Below are 15,562 nucleotides of genomic sequence, written 5' to 3' on the forward strand. Positions count from 1 at the left end.
GGGAAATAGGGGTGGGGGTTGGGATTGGGATTGCTCTGAGACCTGGTATAGATTCAATGGACCGAACAGCTTCCTCTATGTCATAAGGAGATGTGAATCAATGACAGAATCTGCTACCTTTGGTGTATACATTGTGATATACTGCACGGTGTAATCTCCGATGGTGAGGTTCAGGGAAGGGTCCAACCGCCTGCTTTAACCTGACGGACAGCACATGAAGGCAGCCTCCACTGTTCAATTATCCCGAGTACATAAGGTGGTGGAAAGGAATGGGTGGGAGGGTGGAAAACCAGTGCCCAAGTGGGTACCTGAAGTGTCTTTCTTCTGAATCTGGGAAATTGCACCTTAAGCCGTGGGTTTCCTACTAAACATGACTTGAGGTGCAATGTTGTGCTTTGCATTCACACATCAGTCTCACCATATGGAACATTTATCAATATATGTAACTTGGGAGAGAGGGAAAAAAAAACTGACTTCTTAGGAAACTATGATGGAGGATATCCAGATAAAGGTTTTTTGCATAAGCAAAGATAATTATTATGGGTGAGGATCAGTCAATGGACACTTTAAATTTGTGTGGAGATATCTTTATAAACCTGAAATTTAAAAACCGTGTACAGGCAGTCCCCAGGTTTTATAAAGGTTCCGTTCCTGAGAGCTGTCTGTAAAACAATTTTTCTCCAAGTCAGTAATGTCCGTTTTCTAACAGTAACCCATATCATACTGCTCTACAAACACTTGTTATAATTCTTTCATTTTATTAAATAATCACCTTACCGCTACCCATAATTAAACTAAAAGAATATATACTGTACCCAGAATAACATGAAACATTATATTATTACTTGCTTGAAAAATGCTTAAAAAATGTATGAGAAAATTTGCGTAAAGTCAAATTTCCATAAGTTAGGTGATTAGTAACCTGGAAGCCCCTGTACATAGTCCAACAAAGTTGACATTAGCATACAGTTCTGTCTGCATCTTCTCAAGCTTAAAAGGAATTCCACAAGGAAGATATTTAAGTGTGTTTTTCATCACAATTTGCTTAAAAGAAGTGCAGACTAAACTTTTTTAAGGTTCATTCAAGATATGTGGATGTTGTAGCAAAGGATTTATTATCCAACTCCAACTGATCCACAAACTGTGGCTAGCTAGAGCATTTCACAGGGGCAGTTATGAATCAACAACACTGCTGTGCCTGGAATCACATAAAAATAGGTAAGGATTTCCCTGAGGACATTGGTGACAAAGATGGGCTTTTATAATCACTTGTTACCTCTATAATTACTGGTATTCAAATTCCACAGTTGCTCTATTGGGGTTCAAACTAATATCGTCAGATCAATAGTTATCATATGCAGGGAATGATGGAATATGGGTGACATGCAAGCAGAAGAGATTTAGTTTATTTCGGCATCGTGTTCGGCGCAGACATTGTGGGCCAAATGGCCTATTCCTGTGCTGCACTGTTCAATGTTCTAATAGTTCATTAACCCTTATGCTGTTGCACCCTATGATGTGAAATAATAGTAATAAATACTTTGATGCACAATTATGTTTGAAACTGAAAATAATGTGGGCTTAGGACTTTACATTACTAATTTGAAGTGTTTTCTTCAAAACAAAACCTTTCATCTTGCAGTCAGCTCACAATGCCTGTTGACATTTCCCTACTCTATTTTTGCACGTTGACTTCACTATATATCATTTTCCGATGCATTCAGGTCAGACTGACATGGTTTAATCATATCAGAAACTTCCTCCTCCGAGTAATCGGACAGAAGCTCACTTCCATCCTCCCCTGCTGAACCACCTCAGTAGACGGGGCTTCACAACATCCCAAAAATCTTTCAACGATCTACTTACAGGTGTAGTCAGAAAATTCAGCTGACAGTGAAAATGATTATCAGGATTTACAGTGGGATCTTGATCAGCTGGGTAAGTTGGCAAAGGAATGGTAAATAGGGTTTAATTCAAATAAGAGCAAGGTTGCATTTTGGAAAGACCAATGAGGGTAGGACTTTCACAGTGCTGGGGTGTGCTGCAGAACAGAGGGACCGAGGAGCACAAGTACATGGTTCCCTGAAAGTGGTGTTGCAGGTATACAGGGTGGCGAAGAAGGCTTTTGGCATGCTGGCCTTCATCAGTCAGAGCACTGAGTATAGAAGCTGGGATGTTATATTGCTGTTGTACAAGATGTTGGTGAGGCCACATTTGGAATATTGTGTTCAGTTATGCTATAGGAAGGATTAAGCTGGAAAGAGTGCAGAGGCGATTTACAAGGATGTTGAAGGGTCTCAAGGGACTGAGTTATGGAGAGAAGTTGAGCAGGCTGGGACTTTATTCATTGGAGTGTAGGAGAATGAGGGGTGATCTTATAGCGGTGTATAAAATCATGAAGGGCATAGATAAGGTCAGTGAGCACAGTCTTTTTCCCATGGTTGGGGAATCAAGAACTAAAGGGCACCAGTTTAAGGTGAGAGGGGAGAGATTTAACAGGAACCCGAAGGGCAACTTTTTCACCCAGATACTGGTGGGTATATTGGAATGAGCTGCCAGAGGAAGTGGTTGGGGCAGGTACATTAACAACATTTAAAAGCTACTTGGACAGGTACATGAATAGGAAAGGTCTAGAGGGATATGGGTTAAATGTGGACAAATGGGCCAAGCTTAGATGGGAGTCTGGGTCGGCATGGACCTGTTTCCATGCTGTGTAACTCTGACTCTATGACTTTAAACCAGGAAAATGGTACAAAAGCACTGTTTTACACCACTGATTAAAACAAAAACTGTACTTTTTTTTAAGTTTATGCTGGACCATTACATCAGATCATGGTACTGAGTGATAGGCGGATGTTAGCTAGAAATTCTTAAAACTGAGAGGGACATCTGGAAAAATCTTCCAAAGCTCACAAATAGGTTCAGAGATGGTTCCAATGAAAAATGTAGATAAGTTAAATGGCCTTTCTCACCTGCAATATTGGCAACAGACTGCAAAATGTAAATCAGGTCTTTTACTCATGATACACTGTGAATAGTCTGCATATGCTACGTACAAAAGATTTCTGGAAGGTTTACAATTAAAAAGGAAGACTCTAGAATGCTGTGGAATATCTTACAACCAATGAACTTTTGAAGAGTAATTCCCATTCTAATGTAGGAAATGCAACAGCCAATTTAGACACAGCAAGGTCCCATACACAACAATATGACAATAACCAGATGCAACGTCTGTTTTAGTGATATGAGCTGATTGTGAAATAGTTCCAGGAGTTCTCTTACATCCACCCGAAAGGGCAGATGGGGCTTCATTTGGATGCCCAAAAGAAGTGACCTTTGAACATGTAGCACTCTGTCAGTATTGCAGAATAGATTTAGTGCTCAATGATTCTGATACAAGGATGATAGCAAGTAGGCCACAATAGATTGGCACTTGAAATGTTACAGGTTCAGTAGAAGTTCAGTTACTGGAGTGGAATCCTGAGGTCTGGACCACTGATTCAGCATAAATTATACCACGGCAGCTGGGAGTTCAAATTCAAATAATTAAATAAATCGGATACAGATGCTAATGCCAATGATCGTGACCACGAAACTACCAGATTGTCGTTAAAAATCCATCTGGTTCACTGATGTCCTTCAGGGAACGAAATCTGCCACCCGGCCTGTATGTGATTCCAGGCTCTACAAGTGTGGTGGACTCTTAGCTCGGTTCAGGAGTGATTAGGGTTGGATAATAAATGTCATCATTGCCAATGAATGAACAAACGAACAAGTCCTCAGAAGTGAAACGCCTAACGATAAGCTCACCGCATGGTTTGTAAGTCAACATCTTCTGGTGCTTGCCCATCCACTGTGTTTAATGATGTATTGTTCTGCCTTACAATCTACAAATAAAAGCACCAGGTTGAAGAATTAGTTGGAGGCACAAATAAAGCACTGTTATCCCACAACAAAATTTCAACACAATGATTTCAGCACAATCATCTGATCAAGCAGACCCACTCTGACATCTGCTTATTCAGCTGGTTAGGAATTTACATTTTGGTAACAAAATAGTAGTATTCTGAACAATAATATTCTCTAACACTGGAGCAATGCTTAAAAAAAGATGCTTAATAAAATCAGATAAAAAAAACATCTTTGGACTTCTGCAATTTTCATTCCTCAGCACCAAAGAGCGATTGAATACTTCAACAAGTCTTTAGCACCTCTCAGCTGGGAAATAATTAGCATAAATGAATAGCAGCAATACCTTAATTTGTATCAGACTGAATAGATTCCTAAGGAAACAATAAAAGCAGGTACATCAAAAGCTCCATCACAGCAGACGGATTACACTCCTATAAATGATTGAAGTTCTGGAGGCCAGCAATGATGTCATCAGTCAGGGAAGAAAGAGCGAGATGGATCAAGAGAGCTCTGGACAAAGAGAGAGGTGAAGGACAGCAACAAAGGGTGGTGTGGGGGTACAGGGGAGGGAGGGAGAGAGAGCATGAGAGAGGGAGGGGGAAAGGAAAGAGGAAAGTAGGGCGGAAAAGAGAGGGGTAAAATGGGGCCAATAGAAAAAGATGAGAAAGTAGATAAAGATGGGAAAGGATGTGAGAGGAGCAAGGGGGACAAGAGGAGAATTAAAAGTGCTGAAAGGGGAAAAAGCTTCAGATTGTGGAAGTAAATCTCTCAGCAAAACAGAAATAGCTGCCAACAAGAGTAGAACTTCTAAAGGAACAAGCTGCCAGAGGAAGCTGTAAGTGTGGGTACAATTATCACTGACTTATATGACATGAACTTTGTTGTTTTGCGGCAGCAGTGCAAGGACATACAATTACTATAAATTACAAATAATTAGTGCAAAAAAAGGAATAATAAGGTAGTTCATGGGTCGTTCAGAAATCTGATAGCAGAGAGGAAGAAGCTGTTCCTGAATCGTTGAGTGTGGGTCTTCAGGCTCCTGTACCTCCTCCCCGATGGCTGTAATGAGAAGAGGTCATGTCCTAGATGGTGAGGGTTCTTTGTGATGGATGTTACCTTCTTGAGGCACCGCCTCTTGAAGACGTCCTCAATGGCAGGGAGGGATGTGTCCGTGATGAAGATGGCTGAGTCTATAACCCTCTGCAGCCTCTTTCGATCTTGTGCATTGGAGCTTCCATACCAGGCAGTGATGCAACCAGTCAGAATGTTCTCCACCATACATTTATTGAAATTTGTAAGAGTCATTGGTGACATATCGAATCTCCTCAAACTCCTAATGAAGTAGAGCTGCTGGTGTGCCCCTCTTCATGATTTCATCAATGTGTTGGGCCCAGGATCCTGAGATGTTGACGCCCAGGAACTTGAAGCTGTTCAGCCTTTCCACTGCTGATCCCTCAATGAGGACTGGTGTGTGTTCTCCTGACTTCCCCTTCCTGAAGTCCACAATCCACTGCTTGGTCCTGCTGTTGTTGAGTGCAAGGTTGTTGCAACACCACTCAACCAGCTGATCTATCTTACACCTGTACGCCTCCTTGGATGCGTACATGGATAGAAAAAGTTTGGAGGGATACAGGCCAAACGCAGGCAAATGGGACTAATTCAGACATCTTGGTCAGCCTTGATGAGTTGAGCCACAGGGCCTATTTCCATGCTGTATAACTCTATGACTATGACTCTGTAACTGGAGACTGTCCTGTGGCTTTTACAATAACCTTTCTCCCAGTGGGTTGGTCTTAGGGGTGCTTCTGGATGACAAGAGAGTCAAGGGAACATATAGGAAAGTGACCTGAGGTGAAGACCAAACCAAATGTGATTTCAGTGAAAGGCCGAGCTGACTCAAGCAGCCACCCTGACTGCTCCTGCATCTATTGCTCTTACAGCAGGGAAATGGAGAGAAAATGGGAGAGTGTACAGGAGAAAACAGAGTGCAAAGTGAAAGATAAAAAGGGGAAAACAAAAGAAAAAGGGAGAGAGAAATGAAGTGTTATGAGATAAGGGATAAAGACTAAAAGTTACTTAGAAAAGTGAAAAGGACAAAATATTTAAGGGTATCTCTGGATGTTCAAACTTTATTTAAAGCACATTAACTGTGATGCCAAGTAAGCACTACTTGACAGATAAACTTCAGAAGAATCTGTTAAATATCAAACTAAGTATCAAACAAATGTATCTTGAACAGGATGGACATAAGCAATAGGAAGTGCAAGCCATCTGGAGCCTGATCCACCATTCAATAAGATTAAGGCTGATCTGATCTTCGCCTTAACTCCACTTTCTTGCCTGTTTGCCCTTGACTCTACCATTAACTAAAAATTCTTCTATCAAAGTTTGATTATGTTTAATAACTTCAACCTCCACAGTTCTCTGGGGTTGGAAATTCCAAAGATTCATGACCTTTTGAGGGAAGAATTTCCTCCTCATCTCCATCTTAAATGAATGACTCTGTATTCTGAAACTATCCTTCCACTTCTAGGTTCCATTTTGAACATCTATCTTACCAAGTCCCCTCTAAGTCTCCTCAGACATTGCACAGAATTCAGCGAGCTCAATTTAACCCTGCATAAAGGTGATTGAGAGAGAAGAAGTTGGTTCTACTCTAAAGACCATATATCGCAACATAAATTCTCCCAATATTTTTAATCCATTGGTAGGATCACTAGAAAGAAACAATGGGAAAAAAAGATAGAGTGTGCACCAAGACATCCACTTTATACCATGCATAAATGAATCAAATGCTCAACAACATCTAACCAAAGGTGGACAGCAACTTGGAGATCTAAACCCTCCTTCCCAGTGGGATTTTATGATCCAATCCTGGGTTCAAATCACATGGCCAAAGAGATCACGGCTGATAATTGTGCTGTATCCCACTTTACACGTCCAAACTAGTGAAAAGCTTGCGTTCATGTAACAACTTTCGTGACCTCAGAGCATTCTATAGTTATTTACCAGTAACGAAGTACCTTTTAGTTGTAGTCACCCCATGACATTACTTGCATGGTTCCACAAAGAGCTATCCATAACATTGCCATTAATAAACACAATAAACAACTTACATCTTTAAAGCACATTTAACAGCAGAACTTCCTCAAGGTGCTTCACAGGAGTGCTTTGAGACAAACTTTGCTCCTGAGATATGTTAAGATAATTTTCTTTGACATCAAGGCAGAATTTGACACAGGATGGCCAAGGCTCCCTCTAAACCTGAAGTTAATAGGCATCAAATAATTGGAGCCATAGCTCACACAAGAGAATATGGTTGTGGTTGTAGGAGGTTAATCATCCCAGCCCCAGGATATCACTCCACGAGTCCCCCTGGGCAGTGTCCTAGTCCCAAACATCTGCATCTGCTTCATCAATGATCTTCCTTCCATCATAGTGTCAGAAGAGTGCATGTAAGCTGATGCGTGAACAATGTTCAATTTCATTCATATCTCCTCAACAAATGAAGCAACCTATGCCTGCATGCAGCAAAACCTCGACAATATTAAGGCTTGGGTTGATGTGGATAGTAACATTCTCACCAATAATGTGCCAAGCAATGCCCATCTCCAACAAGGCAGAATCTAATCATCTATTCTTGACATTCAATGTCATTACCATCATGATGTCCCCCACTATCAATATCCTGGGGGTCATCATTGACCAAAAAAAACCGAACCAGCCACATAGCGAATGTGGCTGCAAGAGCATGATTGAGGCTGGGTATTTTGAGGCAAGTGGCTCACCTCCTGACACCCCTGGGCTTTCCCACCATCTATGTGTTGGAACACTCTCCACTTGCCAGGATCAGTACAGTACCAACTACTCTCAAAAAACTCAAGCAGCCCATTTGATTGGCACCAATATCAACCACCCTAAACACTGATGCTTTCCACCACAGGTACACAATGGCTGCAGTATGTACCACGTGCAATATGCAGTGCAGTAATTCGGGCAAACCAGTCCGACAGCACCTTCAAAATCCGCCACTTTGACCACATAGAAGAATATGGGTAGCAGGCGCACAGTAACACCACCACCTGCAGGTTTCCTTCCAAGTCGGCCAGCATCCTGACTTGGCAATGCATTACTGGTCCCACATTGCCATTAGGCCCAAATCCTGGAACTCCCTACGCAACATAACTATGGGAGTACCTTCACCAGAAGGACTGCAGTGGTTCAAGAACATGGCTCACCAACACTACCTCAAGGGCAACTGCAACAATAAACGCTGACCTTGTTGGTGATGACCTATTCACAAAATTGAATTTAAAAAAAAAATTCCAACTCATGATGAACAGCTTGGTTAAAGAGATGAGTTTTATGGAGCATCTGAAAGAAAGGTGAGGTAAAGAGCTTCAGGGAACAAATTTGATAGCTTAGGTCCTTGGGCAGCTGAAGATGGAGCCACCAAGGATAGAGTGATTAAATTTAAGGCATTAGAATCAGAGAGCTGTAGGACTGGTGGAGGTTGCAGAGGAGCACCAAGGAGTTTTAGTTAAGTGCCGTTGGCGCAATTCCAAATTCTTGATGTCCAATTATTTGCACTACATCAATATGGACGCATGGATTTACAGAAATGACATGAACTGCATGACTTGCCACCCACGGAGGGATATTTATGTTATTCATATAAACACCCAGAAGCACAAATCACCAGGGAAATGACCACAGGAAAAGCCACAAAACGGCTCCTCAGTTCGACTGACTTGACAGCTATTTTTGTCTTGCAGGAAGATTCGATCCTCAGGTCCAAAGCTTTCAACCGGAATGGCTATTGTAAATATAATCTCATCAATCATAACCAGTGGTCCGTACCCAATTTAGATCATAACCCAGAGATGCCCTCTCTCCTACGCTGTACGTTACTTCAGCACCCTGTGAATTGGAAAAAGGAAAATTCCTGAAATAGTGCGTCAGATATTTATGGAGAGAGAAACAGAGCAGGGTTTCAGTGACCTTGCACAACTGGATGAAGTTAAAGATGTAACCAGTTTAACGTGAGGAAAGAGAAAAGGGCAGAGAACAACAAGGAAGGGTCATGATCGCGTGGAAAGCAGGGAAGTTTAAATGACAAAGTGGATGATTGTGCAAAGCAGCAAAGGATGATAATTTGGACAAGAAACAGAAGATGGATCTGGAAAAGTGTAAATGGGAACTGAAGAATCATTATCTGCAATTGTTGTACTCAGTGTTGCGTCCACAGGAATGCAGTGTGTCTGGTTGGAAGATAAACTAATCTTTGAGTTTAATGTTAAGAGTGTCTGAATTCAAAGACAGATGGAAATGGGAGTGGGGCAGACAGTGCACAGGAAGGAGTCAAGGGAAGGAGAAGAATTGTTGGCAATAGCGGAGGTGTGAATAATCCTTTTGCAATGATGAAGCAGAAGGTATACTTGGCTGTGGCATCATGCCAAGGGTGCTGGAAACAATGGAATTGTGTGTAGTTTTAGGCCCCATATCTTAGGAAGGATGTACTGATGTTGGAGAGAGTTCGGAGGAGATTTACAAGGATGATTCCTGGAATGAAAGGGCTTACATATGATGAGCGTTTGTCGGCTCTTGGACTGTACTCACTGGAGTACAGAAGAATGAGAGGGGACCTCATAGAAGCATTTAGAATGTTGAAAGGTCTGGACAGAGTAGATGTGGCTAAGCTGTTTCCCTCGGTGGGTGAGTCCAGGACTAGAGGGCACAATCTTAGAATTAGAGGGTACCAGTTTAAAACAGAAATGAGGAGAAATTTCTTTAGCCAGAGGGTAGTGAAATTATGGAATTCTTTGCCACATACAGCTGTGGAGGCCCGATCATTGGGGGCGTTTAAGGAGGAGATTGATAGGTATCTAATTACTCAAGGTATCAAGGGATACGGGGACAAGGCCGGAAATTGGGGCTAGATAGGAATAGTTTTTAGTGTAGCTCATGGAGCAGACTCGAAGGGCTGGACGGTCTACTTCTTGTCTTGTGATATTGTGAATTGGAATTGGTTTATTATTGTCACATGTACCGAGGTAAAGTGAAAAACTTTGTTTTGCATGCCATCCATCATCCATACAGATCATTTCATTACAACAGTGCATTGAGTTAGTACAAGGGAAAACAATAACAGAATGCAGAATATAGTGTTACAGATACAGAGAAAGTGCAGTGTAGGCAGTCAGTCAGGTGCAAGGTCATAACAAGACAGATTGTGAGGTCAAGAGTCCATCTTATCGTACTAGGTGACTGTTCAATAGTCTTATAACAGTTGGATAGAAGCTGTCCTTGAGCCTGGTGGTACGAGCTATCAGGCTTTTGTATCTTCTACCCGATTGGGGGGGGGGGGGGCGGTGGGTGGGGGGGTGGGTGGTGGGGGGGCGCAAAGAAGAGAGAATGTCCCAGGGTGGGTGGGGTCTTTGATCATGTTGGCTGCTTTGCGGGACGATTTGTTAAATGTGGAGGCTTTTGTGATAGAAGGCAGGGATAGGAATGATCCTCTTACATTTCTGGACAAAGGAGTTATCAGCTGTGAGGGAAGTGGAACGTAAACAACTGTGGGTGCTGTCAGCTATTACGGATGGCATTCTTGCTTGATGAATAACAAAGCAATATTGGAAACAGCAGTAACAAAGGAGATATTGTCAAATGTGACGCATCATCAGACAAACTGGAAGGATAAAATGGAAGCCTTACAGTACACGAGGTGGAAGAAAGCATTGCCAAAAATAGATGCAGGAGTCTGCAGGTTTATAGTGGATATTGAATGCTAGCTTATTGGGCAAGGGAATGGAAGAGTCAGGAATGGATTGTGTGAAGGTAGGTGGGAAATTGACAGCAAAGGGGACAACATTTTCCAATTTAGCATGAGATTGTGCTGTCACAGCTATCGATGTCACTTAACTGAGATCTATTGTAGATAAAACAGTGTTCTTGTGAGGTTAAAACATTATGCAAAATTTGTCAAATAACTGATTGGTGGTCTGTCCTGTCAGTGCAATCACCTTGCAATAAACCTACTTCCTATGAACAAACGGTGCTCTTCATGAGTCACATCCCAGTGCACTTTAAGCTAATGTGTAATGGAAGAGCTTTGCTGAGATTTCCAGTCTACGTGGGCGGTCATTTAACAAAATATGAGCTCAGATACACAACTAAATAGGAGCACTGGGATCTTCTTCTGTTTGAATGAAATTGCATTGAAGCAGCATACAGTAAATGTTACTACTGATCATTAGTTCAGAATGTCAGTTAATTGGGTATAAAAGGCCTGTTTTTATTTCCCCCAGCAACTTGCGCTTGACATGCCCAAATTCAGTTTGTTACGAATGCGGAGATAGATTTGTACTCCTGACTGTGGTGGAATAAAGTCGCTTGTGAACCAGCTGCCCGTTATGTGCTCAGCTACAGGGGGCAGGAGGTGCCTGATGGGCTGGGCAGATAGTTTGTGAGGCGATGCGCTCCTTCTGCTAGGTATGCTCGGGATGCAAGAACTCAAGGTTCTCAATTCTATTCCAAATGTTCGTTATCCACCTTGACTGGTCGTTGGCCAAGGATTCCCAAAAGCCAGCGGAGATGCTGCATTATTTCAAGACGACTCTGAGCACGTAGTTAAATGTTTTCTTCTGGCATAGCTCGGAATAAAATGCCTGTCTTGGGAGATATGACCTGTCCCATGGAGCTGACTGAGTGTAATAATAGCCTCAGTGCTGGGGTTGCTGACCTAGTAGAGTATTGACCCTGGTTTGCTTATCCCTCCAGTGAGCTTGGAGGACAATGACAGCAGTGTCCTTCCAGTGCTTTGAGATGCCAGCTGAAGGTAGTCCAGTTCCCAGAAGCACATCGGAGGGCAAGGATCACTGCTGCCTAACAGACCATGAGTTCTGTAGCGTGCCTGAAGTCTTGATCTTCAAATACTTTTTCCTCAGCTGACCAAAGATTGTGCAGGTACATCGAAGCCAGTGGTGAATTTCATCATCGATTGTCTGCCTTTGTGGAGTGGTGGCTTCCAAGGTACGGGAAGTGGTCCACATTTTCCGGGTCTCACTGTGAATCTCTACCTTTGTCAACAGACGGCAGTGTTATACAGTGGGATTGATTAGTTGAGGACCTCGGTCTTATGGATGATGAGTTTAGGTCAATAGAGCAATACAGCACAGAAACAGGCCCTTTGGCCCAACTTGTCCTTGCCGACAAGGTGCCCACCTAAGCTAGTCCCACTTGCCCATGCTTGGCCCATATCATGCTAATCCTTTCCTATCCATGTACTTATCCAAATGACTTTTAGATGCTGTTATTGTACCTGCCTCAACTACTCTCTCTGGCAGCTCGTTCCATATACCCACCACCCTCTGCATGAAGAAGTTGCCCCTCAGGTCCCTTTTAAATCTTCCTCCTCTCATCTTAAACCTATGCCCTCTAGCTTTTGGATCCCTTTCCCAAGTCCATCGGATGTTTTACTACTGGATCTGGGAGTTTCCCAGAAACAGTATTTTAGCTTTTTCTGAAGGATAGTCCAAAGTCAGGAATTACATGAACAACTTTCATTTACATTGGAGACACAAGAGACTGCAGATGTTGGAGTTATCTGATGCAGGGCTTTGACCCAAAACTTTGACAGTCCTGATGCAGGGTTTCGACCCGAGACATCAACAATTCCTTTTCTCTCCACAGATGCTGCTTGGCCCACTGAGTTCCTCCAGCAGATTGTTGCTTGCATTTAGATGGCGTCTTCAATGCAGTAAAACATCTTGGGTGCTTCACAAGAGCAGTATCAGACAATCCATTTGGCTAGTTAAGTGGATTTCAAAGGCAACTGGGTTTCATGAGCTCCACAGAAAAGAGCTGACCCGCAAACAAGGGTCAAAATGTAGTCATTACGCTAAAATTAGTAAAAATGTGGCCAATGAAGCACATTAACACCAAGACAACAATAATGAACGAGGAAATTTTCAAGGTATTTCATTGAGATTACAACAGAAATATTCTCTCAATTCGTCTCCAACTAATAGTGAAAACGTTTGTCTAACAGTCAGTTGATAAGAGGCCCTATTGCACATTGCAAGAGCAGAGTTGCAGTTTATATCATCAAGGAAATCTCTGGTTTAGAACGTAACATTAAAACATACTGTCCATCGTCATTTACTGGATGATTATTCAAACGTTTGTGGGCAACACTGTGAAGTAAACCACAAAGGCACCTCAGATGGACAACATACTTCAACTGCAAAAACAAAACGATTCACGCATGCTGACGCATACTTGCAGGATGTAAAATATAGAGAGAACAGAGAAAGAAATAGCAGTCGCATCTTTCAGCAAATTTTGTAGAATCTCTGCTCTGGATTGTCACTTGGTCACAGGGGAGTCAATGTGAGTCAGATGCTAACAATGCCCAGTCAGTGAGGGAAAGCAGATGTTAATGAATTGAATAACTCATTGGTTCAGATGAAACGCCTTCAGAATGAAATGTTCAGTTAACTTATCATTTTTGCTCTCCCATGATACTCCCTGAGATGTTCCTGATTTCCAAGAGCTGCATAGTTTGCTTTTATTCAATATTAATGAAATTGCTTTCTCTCTAGTCATGAGTGGCCAGATTTTTGTGATTTGTGTTGCCTAACTATTGGTGAAGTTATTGGCACTTGCAGTCATTAAAGAGTAAACTGAACACCAATTTCCAGCAGTGAGATCTGGGGAGCTCAAACTAGAATTGTTTGGCTCCTCCAGCAGCTACATTATAACTCAACTAGAGACTTTGCACAAGTCCAATTAACAGCTTGACATAGGACAACCAAATGATAACCACCAAACATGTCAAAGCAAGTTATAGTCTGTCTCATCCCATGAATTTTAAATGTGCTTGAAGTCTTTATAACTGTCAATTCATCTTTGGCATCAATGGTATATTTTAGTAAACAGGAGGTCTCTTTTCTTTAAATTTTATCGTTGGAGATTTAAACAATTTAAATAATATGTTTTTAAAAAAACTTCTCCCATTTCTTTTGTCTCTCAATCCCATCTCCCCTCTCCTTTCTATTTTGCTCACTGTACAATATTTAACGTTGACTTATATGGGGACTAACTTGGATAGATATCCTGGTCGGCAAGGGCCTGTTTCTGTGTTGTATAACTCCGACTCTGTAACCCAGATTAAAATAAAGCAGAGACTTCTGGAAGTACTCAGCGGGCCACACAGCATTTGTGGAGAGAGAAACAGAATTATCCCCACAATCAATGATCCTTCATCGGTTCTGATGAAAGGTCATGCGCTTGGAACATCAATCCTGTTTATGTCTCTTCTCAGGGGCTGCCTGACCTGCTGAGTATCTCCAGGATTTCCTGATTTCTACTATCTTTGTTTTGTTTTTGCTTTTGGATGTAATCTACACTTCCTGGGTTTAGACTCCCTCCCATTTATTTAAAATTCTTCAATCTGTTATGTTGAGAAATTCATCATTGAACCAGAGCATTAAATACACATTTCCTGACTTTCCAATGGAACTAAATTCTGGATGTTGAGTATGATATGCAGATCATATTCTGTCCTTCACTACTGATCAAAAGGCAAAGTTCTAGGCAACACAGTTGCATGCTCCCTTCTTGCAGGGCGCAGATCGCCTATGGAGGACAATGAAATGGATTTCTAATCATTCCAGGCTCCAGTGCAAAACCGATATAAAATATTTGGACATGTGTAAGAGTAACAATGTCTGGTGCTGGTCATTCATGAATAGCTGCAAAATTCAGGCCAAACATTTCTGCTTTGCATTCTTGTACTTTATGAGATAGTTTTACAGGCTCCAGGCTCCATGTGACCTCTTTCCAGCTTCTCCTTCCTCAATGAAAACAACCCAGGACACCAGTCCCAAAGATGTCACCAGGCCCCTCCCTGTTTTTAGGCTAATATATGAAATTATTGTTAAGTCCATCTTGCTCTTTACCCTCTCCCTCTCTCCCACCCCCAAAACCACTGTATGTTATTATTCACCAATTAAGAAAACACAGACATCCCAGGTGTCTACTGACTTCCTAAATTGTGACCCTCTGTCCCCCGATGAATGCTACCGACACCACAATCACTGCTAGGAACTTAACGTCATAGAAATCCCTGTAAAAACAATTAACATATTGACAACTTGCAAGCAAATGAAGCAAGTTCATGCATATAAGACTATACAATATTCAGGCATGAACTGGTAAGTGTGGCAAGTAACATTTATGTCACCAAGGTGCTAGACAATGATCATCACCAACAAGAGACAGCCTGACCCCCACCACCCCACACCATCCCTGATATTCAATGGCACTGTTGTTGCGTCTCCCAACATCAATATCACCATTGTCTAGAAAACCAACCGGACCAGCCATATAAATACTGTGAATACAAGAGCAGGTCAGAGGCTCAAAGGCCTCACCTTCTTGGAACCCGAATCCTTTCCATCTTTTATAAGGCACAAGTCAGGAGTGCAATGGAATACTCTCTTTGTACCTGGATGAGTGCAGCTCCAACTTCACTCAAGAAACTTAACACCATCCAGGACTAAGCAGCCAGCTTGATTGATAGTCCATCCACCACTTTAAAGATTTGTTCTCTCCGAGTCCCACATCATCTGAACTTGGAAACATATCA

General features: G+C 42.1%; 1 protein-coding gene across 2 annotated transcripts in view; it reads right to left on the reverse strand.

The window, feature by feature from the left end:
- The window catches only part of anapc1 (anaphase promoting complex subunit 1), a 167,657-nt gene that overhangs the window by 36,031 nt on the left and 116,064 nt on the right, over positions 1-15,562 (reverse strand). For both annotated transcript variants that reach the window (XM_052025123.1, XM_052025124.1), the window contains exon 35: positions 3,811-3,887. In XM_052025123.1, the coding sequence (XP_051881083.1) occupies positions 3,811-3,887 (77 nt within the window). The remainder of the gene's footprint in view (positions 1-3,810; positions 3,888-15,562) is intronic.

Source organism: Pristis pectinata, chromosome 10, assembly GCF_009764475.1.
Source record: "Pristis pectinata isolate sPriPec2 chromosome 10, sPriPec2.1.pri, whole genome shotgun sequence".
NCBI lineage: Eukaryota > Metazoa > Chordata > Chondrichthyes > Rhinopristiformes > Pristidae > Pristis > Pristis pectinata.